At 50.7% G+C, this 13,160-nt stretch overlaps 1 protein-coding gene across 2 annotated transcripts in view; it reads left to right on the plus strand.

Annotated features, from left to right (window-relative positions):
* CPNE2 (copine 2) overlaps positions 1-12,947 on the plus strand; it is a 96,561-nt gene extending 83,614 nt beyond the window's left edge. The window contains exons 15-16 of one of the 2 annotated variants that reach the window (XM_029076170.2): positions 9,316-9,549; positions 12,344-12,947. In XM_029076170.2, the coding sequence (XP_028932003.1) occupies positions 9,316-9,549; positions 12,344-12,451 (342 nt within the window). In that variant the 3' untranslated portion in view covers positions 12,452-12,947. Of the gene's footprint in view, positions 1-9,312; positions 9,550-12,343 lie in introns of both variants that reach the window. The other variant, XM_029076169.2, reaches the window with a different exon arrangement.
* The last annotated feature ends 213 nt before the right edge of the window (positions 12,948-13,160 follow it).

Genomic DNA, 13,160 nt, shown 5'->3' on the forward strand with positions numbered 1-13,160 from the left:
GGGGACTACTCATGCGGCGTGGCCTTGGGGAAAGAACACAGGCCCTGAGTCAGAGGACCTGGATTCTAATCCCGACTCTGCCGCTTATTTGCTGTGTGAACTTGGGCAAGTCATTTAACTTCTCTGTACCTCCATTTCCTCGTCTGTAAAATGTAAACTTAGACTGTGAGCTCCGTGTAGGATAGGGATTGTGTCCGACCTGTATACCCTGTGTCTTATCCACCACTTAGAACAGTGCTTGACACATAGTAAGCACATAACAAATACCATCGTTGTTATAATTATTATGCCTGTAAGTGATGGGATCTGCTGTCGGAGTGGGGCTTGCATATGGTGAGAGAAATCTGCAAGTAGTGCAGAATGTTTCCCAAGTGGCATGTACTTTGGGTTGATCCTAATTCAGGTTTTGCCGAGTTGTAAAATGAAAAGATCAACATGGCCATCGCCAGGATGGGCTAATTTGGGGAGACTTTTGCGGAAGAGGTTGGTTTTTAGTGGAGTTCAGGAGGAAGGGCAGGATGTGTTTTGTCGGTGAGAAAGAAGCAGAGTTGGGACAGAGAGGGGCTCCTGCACTGGCTCCCAAGGAGAGGAGTCAGATACGTCGAATGGTGAGCCTGTTGTGGGGCAGGGGTGAAGAACTCAAGTCGGGTTTGAAGGTAGTCTCCTTCTAGACCATAAGCTTGGTAGGGGCAGGGAGCATTAATTCTGCTAATTCTGTTGGATCGTACTCTCCCAGGTGCTTAGCAAAGTGCCCTGCACATAGTAAGCCCTCAAAAACCATTAACTGGTTGAGGAGGGCAGAGAGGAAGGGGAGCCAGTGGGGGTGATGGCCACAGGCCCTCACCCTCCCACCCCCGCCAGACCGTGGCCGGGCCGACTTGGGCCCGCAGCTTCCTCACCCTGGAAGAGAAAAATGCCCACGTGGGGACCCGGCGATGCAGTTTGGTCTGGACCCCAGTGGGCCGGGCACGAATTAGCAGCCGCGGTAATCGTCTGGAAATAGCCGCTCTCGTTATATTGCCAATATCGTTTTAATCAGGGGAGCCGTTTTAATACGACTCAGGGAGGGAGCGTGTCGGTGGCAGGCAAGTCTGAACTGGATGAGGGGGTAAGCTGGGGACATTGGAGGGGGATGAGGGCTGTCCCACCACCGAGGGGCTGGGTGAGGGGGACGGGGCAGGGGCAGAGGGCCAGGATGGAAAGGGATGGGGAAGCTGGAGCCAGCCGCTCAACAAGGAGGCGGATCCTGGGGGCAGGGGGCAAGCCAGGAAGAGGGGTGAGGGGGAGATCTAGAGAACTTGGAGAGAGGAGGATTTCCAGCTCGTAGTAGGAGTGAGGGATGTTATGAGGTACTTACTATGTGTAGAGCACTGTACTAAGTGCTGGGAAAGAATGCCTAGGTGGGAATCAGACAAAGGAAAGCCATGGAAATCAATCAGTTGGGCAGTCCGTCATATTTACCGAGCGCTTACTGTGTGCAGAGCACTGTACTGAGTGCTTGGGAGAATACACTAGAACAATAAACAGACACTTTGGCTGCCCACAGTGATCTGGAGAGGACCACCACTCATCCCTTCCCTCCCCCACAACTATCAGCCCCATATGTGAGTCCCTTCCCTCTCTGGAGAAGCGGAAGAACACAAGCCATCCCTTGCTAGGTCAGCCCATCCCACCAACCCTGAATCTGTCTCCACAAATGGGAAAAGAGAATGCTCGAAGGAACCGGGAAGTGGTGGCAGTCCTGATGGCCTCCCTCCCGCACTCCCGGCCGCCACCCCCTTTCCGTCGCTGGCCAGAGGTTGGGGTGAGGCCAGCAGGGATGATGACCTCAACTACACTTCACTTCTTTGGGCCTTAGTTGCCTCATCTGTTAAATAGGGATAAAGATGGTGAGCCCTAGGTGGGACAGGGACTGGTTCCAACCTAATTATCTTGTATCCACCCTAGCGTTTAGTACAGTGACTGGAACATAATTAGTGCTTAACAAATACCACAAAGATTATTATCAACACCCCCCACAACAGTTGACCGTGGAGGTGGGGGGCTTGGAAATGAGGTGGGGGCTTGGAAACTGTGATGGTCAGCACCACCTCCTCGGCCTCTCCCCGATGTCCCAGGGCAACCTTCGGACTCCTTGGCAGGGCAGGATCCTCTGCCCATCCCACCTTTTTCTGAGGAACCCGAGCCTGAAGCCAGAACTCACAACAAATAATAATAATGATAATGGCATTTGTTAAGCACTTCCTATGTGCCAGGGGCACTACTAAGTGCTGGGGTGGTTACAAGCAAATCAGGTTGGATGTAGTACCTGTCCTACTTGGACCTCACGATCTCAATCCCCATTTTACAGATGAGGTAACTGAGGCTCAGAGAAATGAAATGGCTTGCCCAAGGTTACACAGCAGACAAGTGGCAGAGCCGGAATTAGAACCCATGAACTTCCGACTCCCAGGCCTCTGCTCTATCCACTACGCCATGCTGCTTCTCAAAGTGAGCATGGTAAGAAGAGGGGAGGGTCCCAGGGTGGAGAGGTGGGGCTGTGGGGAGACCCCGACAGGAAACAGACTAGAAGATCCCCTCTAGATTGTAAGCTCCTTGTGGGTAGGGAATGCATCTACCAACTCTTCCTCCTACTTAGACTGTGAGCCCCACGCGGGACAGAGACTGTGTCCGACCTAATTCACTTCCCTAATCACTTTCCTAATTCAGGTAAGAGCTGTACCTTTCCCAGCTCTTAGAACGGTGTTTGACACATAGTAAAGCGCTTAATAAATGCCATAAAAACAGTAACTCTTGAATTGTACTCCCCCAAGTGCTTAGCACAGTGATCTGCACACAGTAAGTCTCAATAAATACCATTGATTGATCGATTGATTGAGGGAGGCATGCTCAGAGCGGAGGGCAGAAAGCCAAGATCTTAGATTTTTGCCAGGTTTATGCTTGCACTAAGAACCCTCCTTGTGGGCAGGGAATATGACGGTTCTTTTGTTCTACTGGACTCTCCCAGGCATTTAGTACAGTGCTCTGCTCACAGTAAGGTCCTGAAGGACCCAAGTAAGGACACCTATGTAGAAGGGAAATAAAACCGTGGCTAGGAGATGACTTGGAACAATCAGGGTTAAAACCGAAGCCCAGAGTGAGAGCTGGAAGTTTTTAAGCCTGGGCTCCAGGCAAGCCTTAGCTTTCCTATAACCAGGAGCTTCAAGAAGCTGCACCTTCACCATGGTAACAGGGATCAGCAACAAAGAGACCCAGTACGTTTAAAGGGCCAGCATATGTGAGAGAGGAAAGAGAAGAGAGAGCGCAGAGCCAGCACCTGTGTTGGTTTGGAAAAGAGGTTCCGCTTTTAGGAGAGACACTGCACTTCCCTCTCCCCACAATCCCTGCCCACGTCTCCACGTTGCTGCAGGTGGGGAGAGCTGAGGCGAGGCAGTAATCGGTATTCATTCAATCGTATTTATTGAGCACTTACTGTGTGCAGAGCAATGTACTAAGCACATCCCCTGCCCACTACGAACTTACAGTCTTAGAGAGGCTGAGGGTGAAGGTTTCCAGAAGCCCTCAGCTCACCAGGAATTGGAGTGCTAATAATAATAATAGTAATTATGGTACTTAAGTGCTTCCCATATGCGAAACACTGTTCTGAGCGCTGGGGTAGATACAAGTTAATCAGGTTGGACACAGTCCTTGTCCCACATGGGGCTCACAGTCTTAATCCCCATTTGATGAGGTAACTGATGCCCAGATGAGGTACCAGATGAGGTAACTGATGCCCAGAGAAGTCAAAGAGCTAGCCCAAAGTCACCCATTTTGAGACTTAATCAATGGTATTTCTTGAGCCCTTACTGTGTGTAGAGCACTCTACTAAGCAACCTGAGAAAGCGGCTTGCCAGGCCCCTGGTCCACACTGGGCTGCTGAGGAGCCCCAGATCTAATAATAATAAAGATAATAGGATTTTTAAAATGCTTACTCTGTGCCAAGCACTGTTCTAAGCACTGAGGTGGATACAAGTTAATCAGATCCTCCAGAAAGCTCGCAGTCTAAGGAGGAGGGAAAACAGATATTGAATCCCCATTTTGCAGATGAGGGAACTAAGGCACAGAAAAGTTAAGGATTTGCCCAAGGTCACACAGCAGGTAAGCGGCAGACCCATGTCCTCTAACGCCCGGGCCTGTGCTCTTTCCACTAGGCCATGCTGCTTCTCCCTAGATCTGCCCTGAGATGGCAAGGGAACCCACCCCAAGTTAATGATGAGAAAAATGAATCACCTCAAATCTCTCCTCCCATTGGGGTGGAACAGGGAACTGGGCTAGCCTGGGGCCTGTATCTCGGGGAGTTACAAAAGTCGCCTCTTGAAATTCTGCAGTGTAATAGTTCTGGTATTTTAATAAGCATCCTCTGAGGGCAGTGCACCGTGTTAATAAACACTTGGCGAAGCACATCAGAAGCACAAAAGCACTTTCCCTGCCCACAAGGAACTTTCTGTCCCTCTCTAGCCCTTCCCCCGCACAGCGCCTCAACTTTCTCAACTCAAGTGTCCTGTTGCTTGGGCAGAAGAGGAAGTGGGGTGCTTGGGTCACCGGCTGGGTTCAAGCTGTCTGCTGAAGCTGAGTCCATGCCGGGGGCAGGGTTTGTGAAAAATGATCTGCCGGGGAGACAGAGTGATTGGCTGCTCTCACACGGGACATGGCCGAGACCCCCGTCTTCGTAGCGGGACACTGTCTCCTCCCTTGGGCTGGGGCAGGGGGAAGACAGGTCGTGGCAAGAGACTTCAACAATCTTTATAGGCCGCTTCAAATGGAATCATGAAATGATGGTCCTCTAGGCTCTAAACCTGTTGGTGAGCAGGGAATGTGTCTGTTAATGCCAAGGTTGTGGGCTTGTGTAACAGGGCGGATGGTGGTGCTGTCTATCTATAGTGATGGGAAAGTCTGCTGGAGGAGAAGGTTTGGGTGGGAAGATGAGGTTTGTCATTTTGGTAAAAATAAGGTATCTGTCCTTAGTTCCTGAACAATTCCCCCATTTAAAACATTATTCCTTTGTGAAAATTGGTTTCTCTTTTATCATAATCGTTATTATTATTGTCAGTATGATATTTGTTAAGGGTTGTTCCAAGCACTGGAGTAGATATGAGTTAATCAGGTTGGACACCATCCCTGGCCCTTGTGCAGCTCACTATCTAAGTAATGATACTAATAACTGGTATTTGTTAAGTGCTTACTATGTGCTAAGCAGTGTACTAAGGGCTGGGGTAGAGATCTGCTCTTCAGGTGCTACGTGGTCCTCTGAGTAGGAGGTAACACAGGTATCAAATCCCCATTGTGCAGGTGAAGGAACAGAAGTGAAGTGACTTGCCGAAGGTCACGCAGCAGGTAAGTGGAAGAGGCAGGATTAGAACCCAGGCCCTCTGACTCCCAGATCTGTGATCTTTCCATTAGGCCACACTGCTTAATTTACAGCATTTCTACTTAGGCATGGCCTCAGCAGCCAATTGTGGTAAAGTCGAGAACTGCTGGATCTGTTTCTCTCAGTAGCTTGTCCTGGGGTATTTTTTTTTAATGGTATTTTTTAAATGCTTACCATGTGGCAGGTACTGTTCTAAGCACTGGGATAAATGCAAGATAATCAGATCAGACACAGTCCCTGTCCCACATAGGGCTCACAGTCTCAATTCCCATTTTACAGATGAGGTCACTGAGGCGCAGAGAAGTGAAGTGACTTGTCCGAGGTCACACAGGAAACAGGCGGCGGAGCTGGCATGAGAATTAGATCCTTCTGACTCCCAGGCCCCTGCTCTATCCATGAGGCCACACTGCTTCTGCACAACTTCCTGCCACGATGGTCCTCCTTTAGCATAAATTTCCCCCTCTGTAAGGCAGGCTGGAGAAGCAGCATGGCTCAGTGGAAAGAGCACGGGCTTTGGAGTCAGGGCTCATGAGTTCGAATCCCGGCTCTGCCACTTGTCAGCTGTGTGACTGTGGGCAAGTCACTTAACTTCTCTGTGCCTCAGTTCCCTCATCTGTAAAATGGGGATTAAGACTGTGAGCCCCACGTGGGACAACCTGATTCCCCTATGTCTACCCCAGCGCTTAGAACAGTGCTCGGCACATAGTAAGCGCTTAACAAATACCAACATTATTATTATTATTATTGCTAAGTGATAACTGAGAACAGCTGAGCTGTCTTACCCAGGCAGGTACCGACTGCATCCTATCCTTCCACTCTCCTCACCACCCGGGGCTAAGGAACCCTAATTTGTGTAGCCACTTCCCCTTCCTGGCCGCCCGACCTCTTCCCCTGTTCACCAGGCGTCCCTCTCTAAATTCTCCACAGGACACCGGGCTGTCTATACTGGTTGCTTAAGGGAATCCCCCGGGATGGGGGAGTCCATTGTTGGTTAAAGAAGCAGTGTGGCTCAGTGGAAAGAGCCTGGGCTTGGAAGTCAGAGGTCACGGGTTCGAATCGCGGCTCTGCCACTTGTCAGCTGTGTGACTGTGGGCGAGTCACTTCACTTCTCTGTGCCTCAGTGACCTCATCTGTAAAATGGGGATTAGACTGTGAGCCTCACGTGGGACAACCTGATTACCCTGTATCTGCCCCCGCGCTTAGAAAAGTGCTCTGCACATAGTAAGCGCTTAACAAATACCAACATGATTATTATTAGTTTCTAGAACCCCTCATGTCCGGTCTCTAGCAGGTCACCCTGGGATAATATTGCCACCTGGTGATCTCCCTGGTGAAGCAAGGGCTGACAAGCCAAATGCTCTGGGGTGGAAGCCAACAGGGCCCAGTCCTCAAATCCGGAAGAAACCCAGCAGGTTCTCTGATTGACTCAGAGGGTGGGCTTAGGGAAGCCCCCAAATAATAATGTTGGTATTTGTTAAGCGCTTACTCTGTGCAGAGCACTGTTCTAAGCGCTGGGGTAGACACAGGGGAATCAGGTTGTCCCACGTGGGGCTCACAGTCTTCATCCCCATTTTACAGATGAGGTAACTGAGGCACAGAGAAGTGAAGTGACTTGCCCACCGTCACACAGCTGACAAGTGGCAGAACCGGGATTCGAACCCATGATCTCTGACTCCAAAGCCCGTGCTCTTTCCACTCAGCCACGCTGCTTCAAGCGCTCACTATGTGCCGAGCACTGTACTAAGTGCCCTTCCCCTCTAGACCGTAAGCTCATTGTGGGCAGGGAACATATCCATTTATTGTTATAGTGTACTCTCCCAAGCACTTAGTACAGTGCTATGCACATATTATGCACTCAGTCAATATTATTGATTGACTGAATCCCACCCAATCAGCCCTTCAGGCCCTGGTCAGTCATTAGTGCCCGCAATCAGGGGAAGACCCACGGCTCCTCCCTTGAGGTGGAGGGAGACATAGACATAGAGAGGGAAGCAGCCTGGCTCAGTGGAAAGAGCCTGGGCTTCGGAGTCAGAGGTCATGACTTCGACTCGCGGCTCTGCCACTTGTCAGCTGTGTGACTGTGGGCAAGTCACTTAACTTCTCTGTGCCTCAGTGACCTCATCTGTAAAATGGGGATTAAGACTGTGAGCCCCACGTGGGACAACCTGATTGCCCTGTATCTAACCCAGCGCTTAGAACAGTGCTCTGCACATAGTAAGCGCTTAACAAATACCAACATTATTATTATTATTATTAGTTTTCTGGGATGCAAGTTGTTTCTGAGATCTCCCTGCTAGAAACAGTCCCTGGGCCAGGAAAGGGTTCTAAGTAATTTAGCTTGTCCTTCTGCTGCCTCAAACCTCCTGGCCCTCAAACTGTTCCAATCAATCAATCAACCACATTTATGGAGCGCTTATTGTGTACAAAGCGAGAGTTGGTAGTCATGTTCTGTGCTCACAGTGAGCTTAGAGAGCTGCCTGCCGCTAGTCCATGGTAAGTAGATCCAAGGCCGAAGGGCTTGGGGCTAGTTGGTTACTAAGAGAAAGGAACTAGGCCCAAGGGTTCCTTGTGAAGGGGCAAGAGGAAGACCAGGAGCAGGTTGCGGGTCACCACGTTGGCCGGGAAGCTGAGGGGGAGACCAGCCTAGATGTGAGGAGTAAAAAGGGTTATGGGAGGTGGAGTCTGATGCCAGGGAAGAGCACTGGCAGGTGGGAGGCTTAGGCTTTTAACCAACCGCTCTGCCTCAGTAGTGTCCAATGCCCTCTGGAAGCCACCCAAAGAACGGGGGATCCTGGCGAGGACAAGAAGCGGCCTTGAGGGTTCTTATCGCTGGGGCCTCCTCCCCTTCCTGGCCCGGCCTCACTCAGGACGTTGACCTCAAGCCCCAAGAGGCATCTTATGTGGGCTCCGCCCATCTCCAAGAAAGGGTGGCATGGGGGGGAGGGGGGACAGTCCTCCACCCTGTCAGCGACTGGGAGAATTGGGGTGGGTCTGGCTGGGGGAGTTGGAATGTGCTGACGGTGCCCGGGGCGCCCTGGGCATCAGCCCCATTAGAGAATAAATCTTGTCAAACAACCACCCTCAGTGACCAGGGTCCAGTTGTGCCCAGGGGCAGGGCAGTGTCTGTAGCTTTGCCAGAGGAGATTGCCCTTATCAGTGCTCACCTGCTAGCTTTGGCCGGGGCAGACTGGGGAAAAGCCTGGCATTGGCCAGGTTCCACAGTGGACTACCTGGGGCAGGGAAGGTGCCACCTTGGGTGCTTCAAGCTACTGTCCCCGTGGCCCCCGGAAGGGATGAAATTAAGCCACATAAGTCCCCCGGCAGGATCAGCAGCCTGAGAAGCAGCATGGTCTAGTGGATAGACCACGGACCCGGGAATCAGGACGTGGGTTCTAATCCCAGGTCTGCCATGTGTCTGCTGTGTGACCTTGGCCAAGTCATTTCACTTCTCTGTGCCTCAGTTACCTCATCTGTAAAATGGGGATTAAGAGTCTGAGTCCCATGTGGGTCAGGGACTGTGTCCAACCTGATGAACTCATAGCTACATCAGTGCTTAGAACAGTGTTTCCCATGTAAGTGCTTAACAAGTGCCAGGGGAAGGTGGTGTCCAGGGGAAATTTGATTCTATTTATTGCTATTGTTCTTGTCTGTCCGTCTCCCCCGATTAGACTGTAAGCCCGTCAAAGGGCAGGGATTGTCTCTATCTGTTACCGATTTGTACATTCCAAGCGCTTAGTACAGTGCTCTGCACATAGTAAGCGCTCAATAAATACTATTGAATGAATGAAAGAATGAAATAGATGCAGGAGGGAAAGGGTGGAAGTGGGGGTCCGGTCGCGGAGGTGGGGCGTTCGCCGGCAGGATGGCAGCGGCTGCCAGCTCACTCCTGGGCTCTTCTCCCACAGCAGTATTTCATCCTCCTCATCATCACGGATGGCGTCATCAGCGACATGGACGAGACGCGGCATGCGGTGGTGCAGGCCTCCAAGCTCCCCATGTCCATCATCATCGTGGGCGTGGGCAACGCCGACTTCGCCGCCATGGAGTTCCTGGATGGGGACCACCGCGTGCTGCGCTCCTACACCGGCGAGGAGGCCGCCCGCGACATCGTGCAGTTTGTGCCCTTCCGCGAGTTCCGCAATGTAAGTCCCAGAGGTCCCCCCGCTGTGCTTCCGAGGGGCCCCGGTGGGGAAAAGCGGGGTGGGCGGTCAGGACTGAGGAATCCTTGGGCCAAGAGACGGTCAACGGAACGCCCGTCCCTCGCTGAACGAGCAGATGGATAGCGATCAATCAGTGCTTAACGTGTGCAGAGTTGTGCACTAAGCCCGTGGGAGGCTACACAATAGAATCGGAAGACACGATCGATCAATCCTGTTCTCCCTCTTGCTTAGACTGTGGGCCCCTTGTGTGATGGGTTGTGTCCAACCTAATTCACTTATATCTACCCTGGCACTGAGAACAGTGTTTGACACGTAGTAAGTGCTTAACAAGTACCATAAAAAAAAATCAATCAATGAATGGTATTAATTGATTGCTTCCGGTGTACAGAGTGCTACATTAAGTACTTGAGAGTGTGCAGTATAAAAGTTGGAAGATATGATCACTTGATTCTGTTCTCCCTCCTACTCACACCATGAGCTGTGTCCAGCCTAATTAGCTGGGGAGAGTACACTACAGTACAGTTTGTATTATTTGTTTAATGGTATTTGTTAAGTGATTACTGTGCCCCAGGCACTGTACTAAGCACTGGGGTAGATACAAGATAATAAGGTTGGATACCATCCCTGTCCCACTTGGGGCTCACGGTCTCAATATTCATTTTAAAGATGAGGAACCTGAAGCACAGCAGAAAAGTGCCTTGCCCAAGATCACAGAGCAGACAAGTTGGGGACCTGGGTTTAGAACCCATGTCCTTCTGAATCCCAGGCCTGTGTTTTCTATCCACTAGGACATAATAATAACGATGATATTTGTTAAGTGCTTACTATGTGCCAAGCACTGGGGTAGATACAAGGTAATCAGGTTGTCCCACATGGGACTCGCAGTCTTAACCCCATTCTACAGATAACTGAGGCACAGAGAAGTGACTTGCCCGAGGTCAGACAGCTGACAAGTGGCACAGCAGGGATTAGAACCCACAACCTCTGACTCCCAAGCCCGGGCTCTTTCCCCTAAGCCACACTGCCCCTGACAATCTTCTAGCCTAGAGGGGGAGACCTGATCCTTGCCCAAAGGAGCATAGAGTCTCTAGCCGGGGATGACAATTTTAGATCAATGAAGTAAGTCTGGAAAGTGGGCTTTCCAGACCCACTTGGGCTTCAGAGGATCTGAACAGGGCCCAATTTGTTAAAATATTCAGCTTTCTGCTGTACCAAAAGGCTGTGGACCGCAGGGTAGGACATTTTTCTGGGCCTTCACTGAGGACCAGGTGAGTGGAAATGAAGGAGAAAAGATGGAGTTTAATAATAATGTTGGTATTTGTTAAGCGCTTACTATGCGCAGAGCAATGTTCTAAGCGTTATGGTAGATACAGGGTAATTAGGATGTCCCACATGAGGCTCAGTCTTAATCCCCATTTTACAGATGAGAGAACTGAGGCACAGAGAAGTTAAGTGACTTGCCCAGTCACACAGCTGACAAGTGGCAGAGCCAGGATTCGAACCCATGACCTCTGACTCCCAAGCCCACTGAGCCATGCTGCTTCTCTAGTTAGTAGGAGGGATGGAGTTATTAGGCAGCAGCTACTCCTGTGGTATGGATGGTTCCTAGGGGTTGGGGGATGGATCTGGTGATGAATCAAGGTCCTGCCTTTGGAGACAGCCATGATTTACTCACTGACTGCTGGGGCTTCTGTGCCTTGGGACTCCCTCGTACCTAGCCCCTCTGCTCCCCTCCCTCTCACCTGCAGTGGGCAGGAACAGACGCTGCCTTTGACAAGGTCTTTTGGGGGCAAGGGGTGCCCCCTGCCCCGGCTTTTGACCATTTCCTGCATTGTTAGCCAGAGGGAAGCCAAAACTCCATTAATGCAGCAAGGCACCCGTGCTCCTCTGGGCTAGAAAGTATTTCTGTAAAGGATTTGCTTTCATAGATCCTGTCTAGACATACTGGTGAGCTTTGCTTGGGGATGACCCTCAGACGGTCGCCCTTTGGGAAGTGTAACCCTCTCCACAGCGCCCCGTCTCCAGCAAGCCCCTGGGCCTCAGTGGGGCAGTTGGCCAGAAGCCTTACAAGAATGACCCCCCGGCTCCCCCAATCACCATACCTGTGGGGAGGCATGAGCAGCAGGAAAGCCCCTTCTCCTTTCCTATCATCTCTTTCTCTCCCTAGTGCTTAGTACAGTGCTCTACATCCTGTGACCACTCAAATACCATAGATTGATTTCCTTCCCAGGTTTTGATGTAAGCAGAAGGCTGCGTTCTCTCCTATCCTGGGGGTTGGGGAAGAGAGAGAGAGATGATGATGATGGTATTTGTTAAGCGCTTACTATGTGCCAAGCACTGTTCTAAGTGCAGAGAGATAGAGGTTTTTTTTCCATTTACTTTGGCCTAGAGGAAAGAGCAGCAGCCTGGGAGTCAGAGGGCCTGGGTTCTATTTCCAGCTCTGCCAACTTGTCTGCTGTATGACCTTAGGCAAGTCACTTCACGATGCCTCAGCAACCTCGTCTGTAAAATGGATATTTACAAATGTTCCCCCTCCCCTTTAGACTGTGAGCCCCATATGGGACAGGGACTATGTCCGATCTGATTAACTTATACCTTCTCTGGCATTTAGTACAGTGCTTGGTCCACGAGCACTTGACCGATATTATTATTATTATTCAGCCCACAGTGGCAATCCCAACTAGACAACCTCTTCAGCCTCTGTTGAAATAACACATTTTTGTCTTTGTCTCTCTCTCTCCCCCCTGCTTCCTTCCTTCCCTCTCTCCCTCCTCAGGCAGCTAAAGAAACTTTGGCCAAAGCTGTGTTGGCGGAACTGCCCCAGCAAGTCGTGCAGTATTTCAAGCACAAAAACCTGCCCCCCATCAACTCAGAGCCCGAGTAGGACTCTCCCCGGTTCCAGGACCTTTTTCCTCTCTCCCTCCTCCAGCATGTGCCCCCAAAACCATCTCGTCTACCCCCCCTGAAAACTGCATGTTTGTCTCTGTTTCCTCGTGGGTGGCTTTTCTAAATTCCCATTTTTATTTTTTACAGCCGGACATCCTCCCCCACCCCCAATTCCATCTGGCTTCCTTTGTAAATCTCCTACCCACATGACGCTCTCGGGGCCTGACAGGGCCCACCCCCTCTCCCTGTGTCACTTAAGTATTGAATGTACTTTGTAAAACTTTAGTGGACTAATTATTAAAGAGAAGAAAATTTTTACAAATCTGAACTTACTCTTTCCACGTAAATAGTTACGTACTCAGTTCCAAAAGATGTGCATCAGTTGTGTATTCCTGCTGTACCCGTGCCCCTCGTGCTCTTGTTCGTTTTTATACCGTGGACATGTTATTTGTTATACTCAGGTTAATAAAGAAACTCAGACATTCCTCACCTGCCCCCAAGATCTCTCTCAGTCTCTCTCGTTGCAGTGGTCTTGCTTCGGAGCCCTAGCGGATGGATGGAAGGAGTCGCCATTTCTCTCCCAATCCGTGGTAAAAGTGCTTCAGCCTTTTGCAGGTAAGGCTGACATTTTGATCTCCCCATCACGGTGGGCTTCTGGCCTGCTCTTCCTCCTAGCCCGTGACGAGCGCCGAGCAAAGGGGCACAAT

Source organism: Ornithorhynchus anatinus, chromosome 11, assembly GCF_004115215.2.
Source record: "Ornithorhynchus anatinus isolate Pmale09 chromosome 11, mOrnAna1.pri.v4, whole genome shotgun sequence".
Taxonomy (NCBI): domain Eukaryota; kingdom Metazoa; phylum Chordata; class Mammalia; order Monotremata; family Ornithorhynchidae; genus Ornithorhynchus; species Ornithorhynchus anatinus.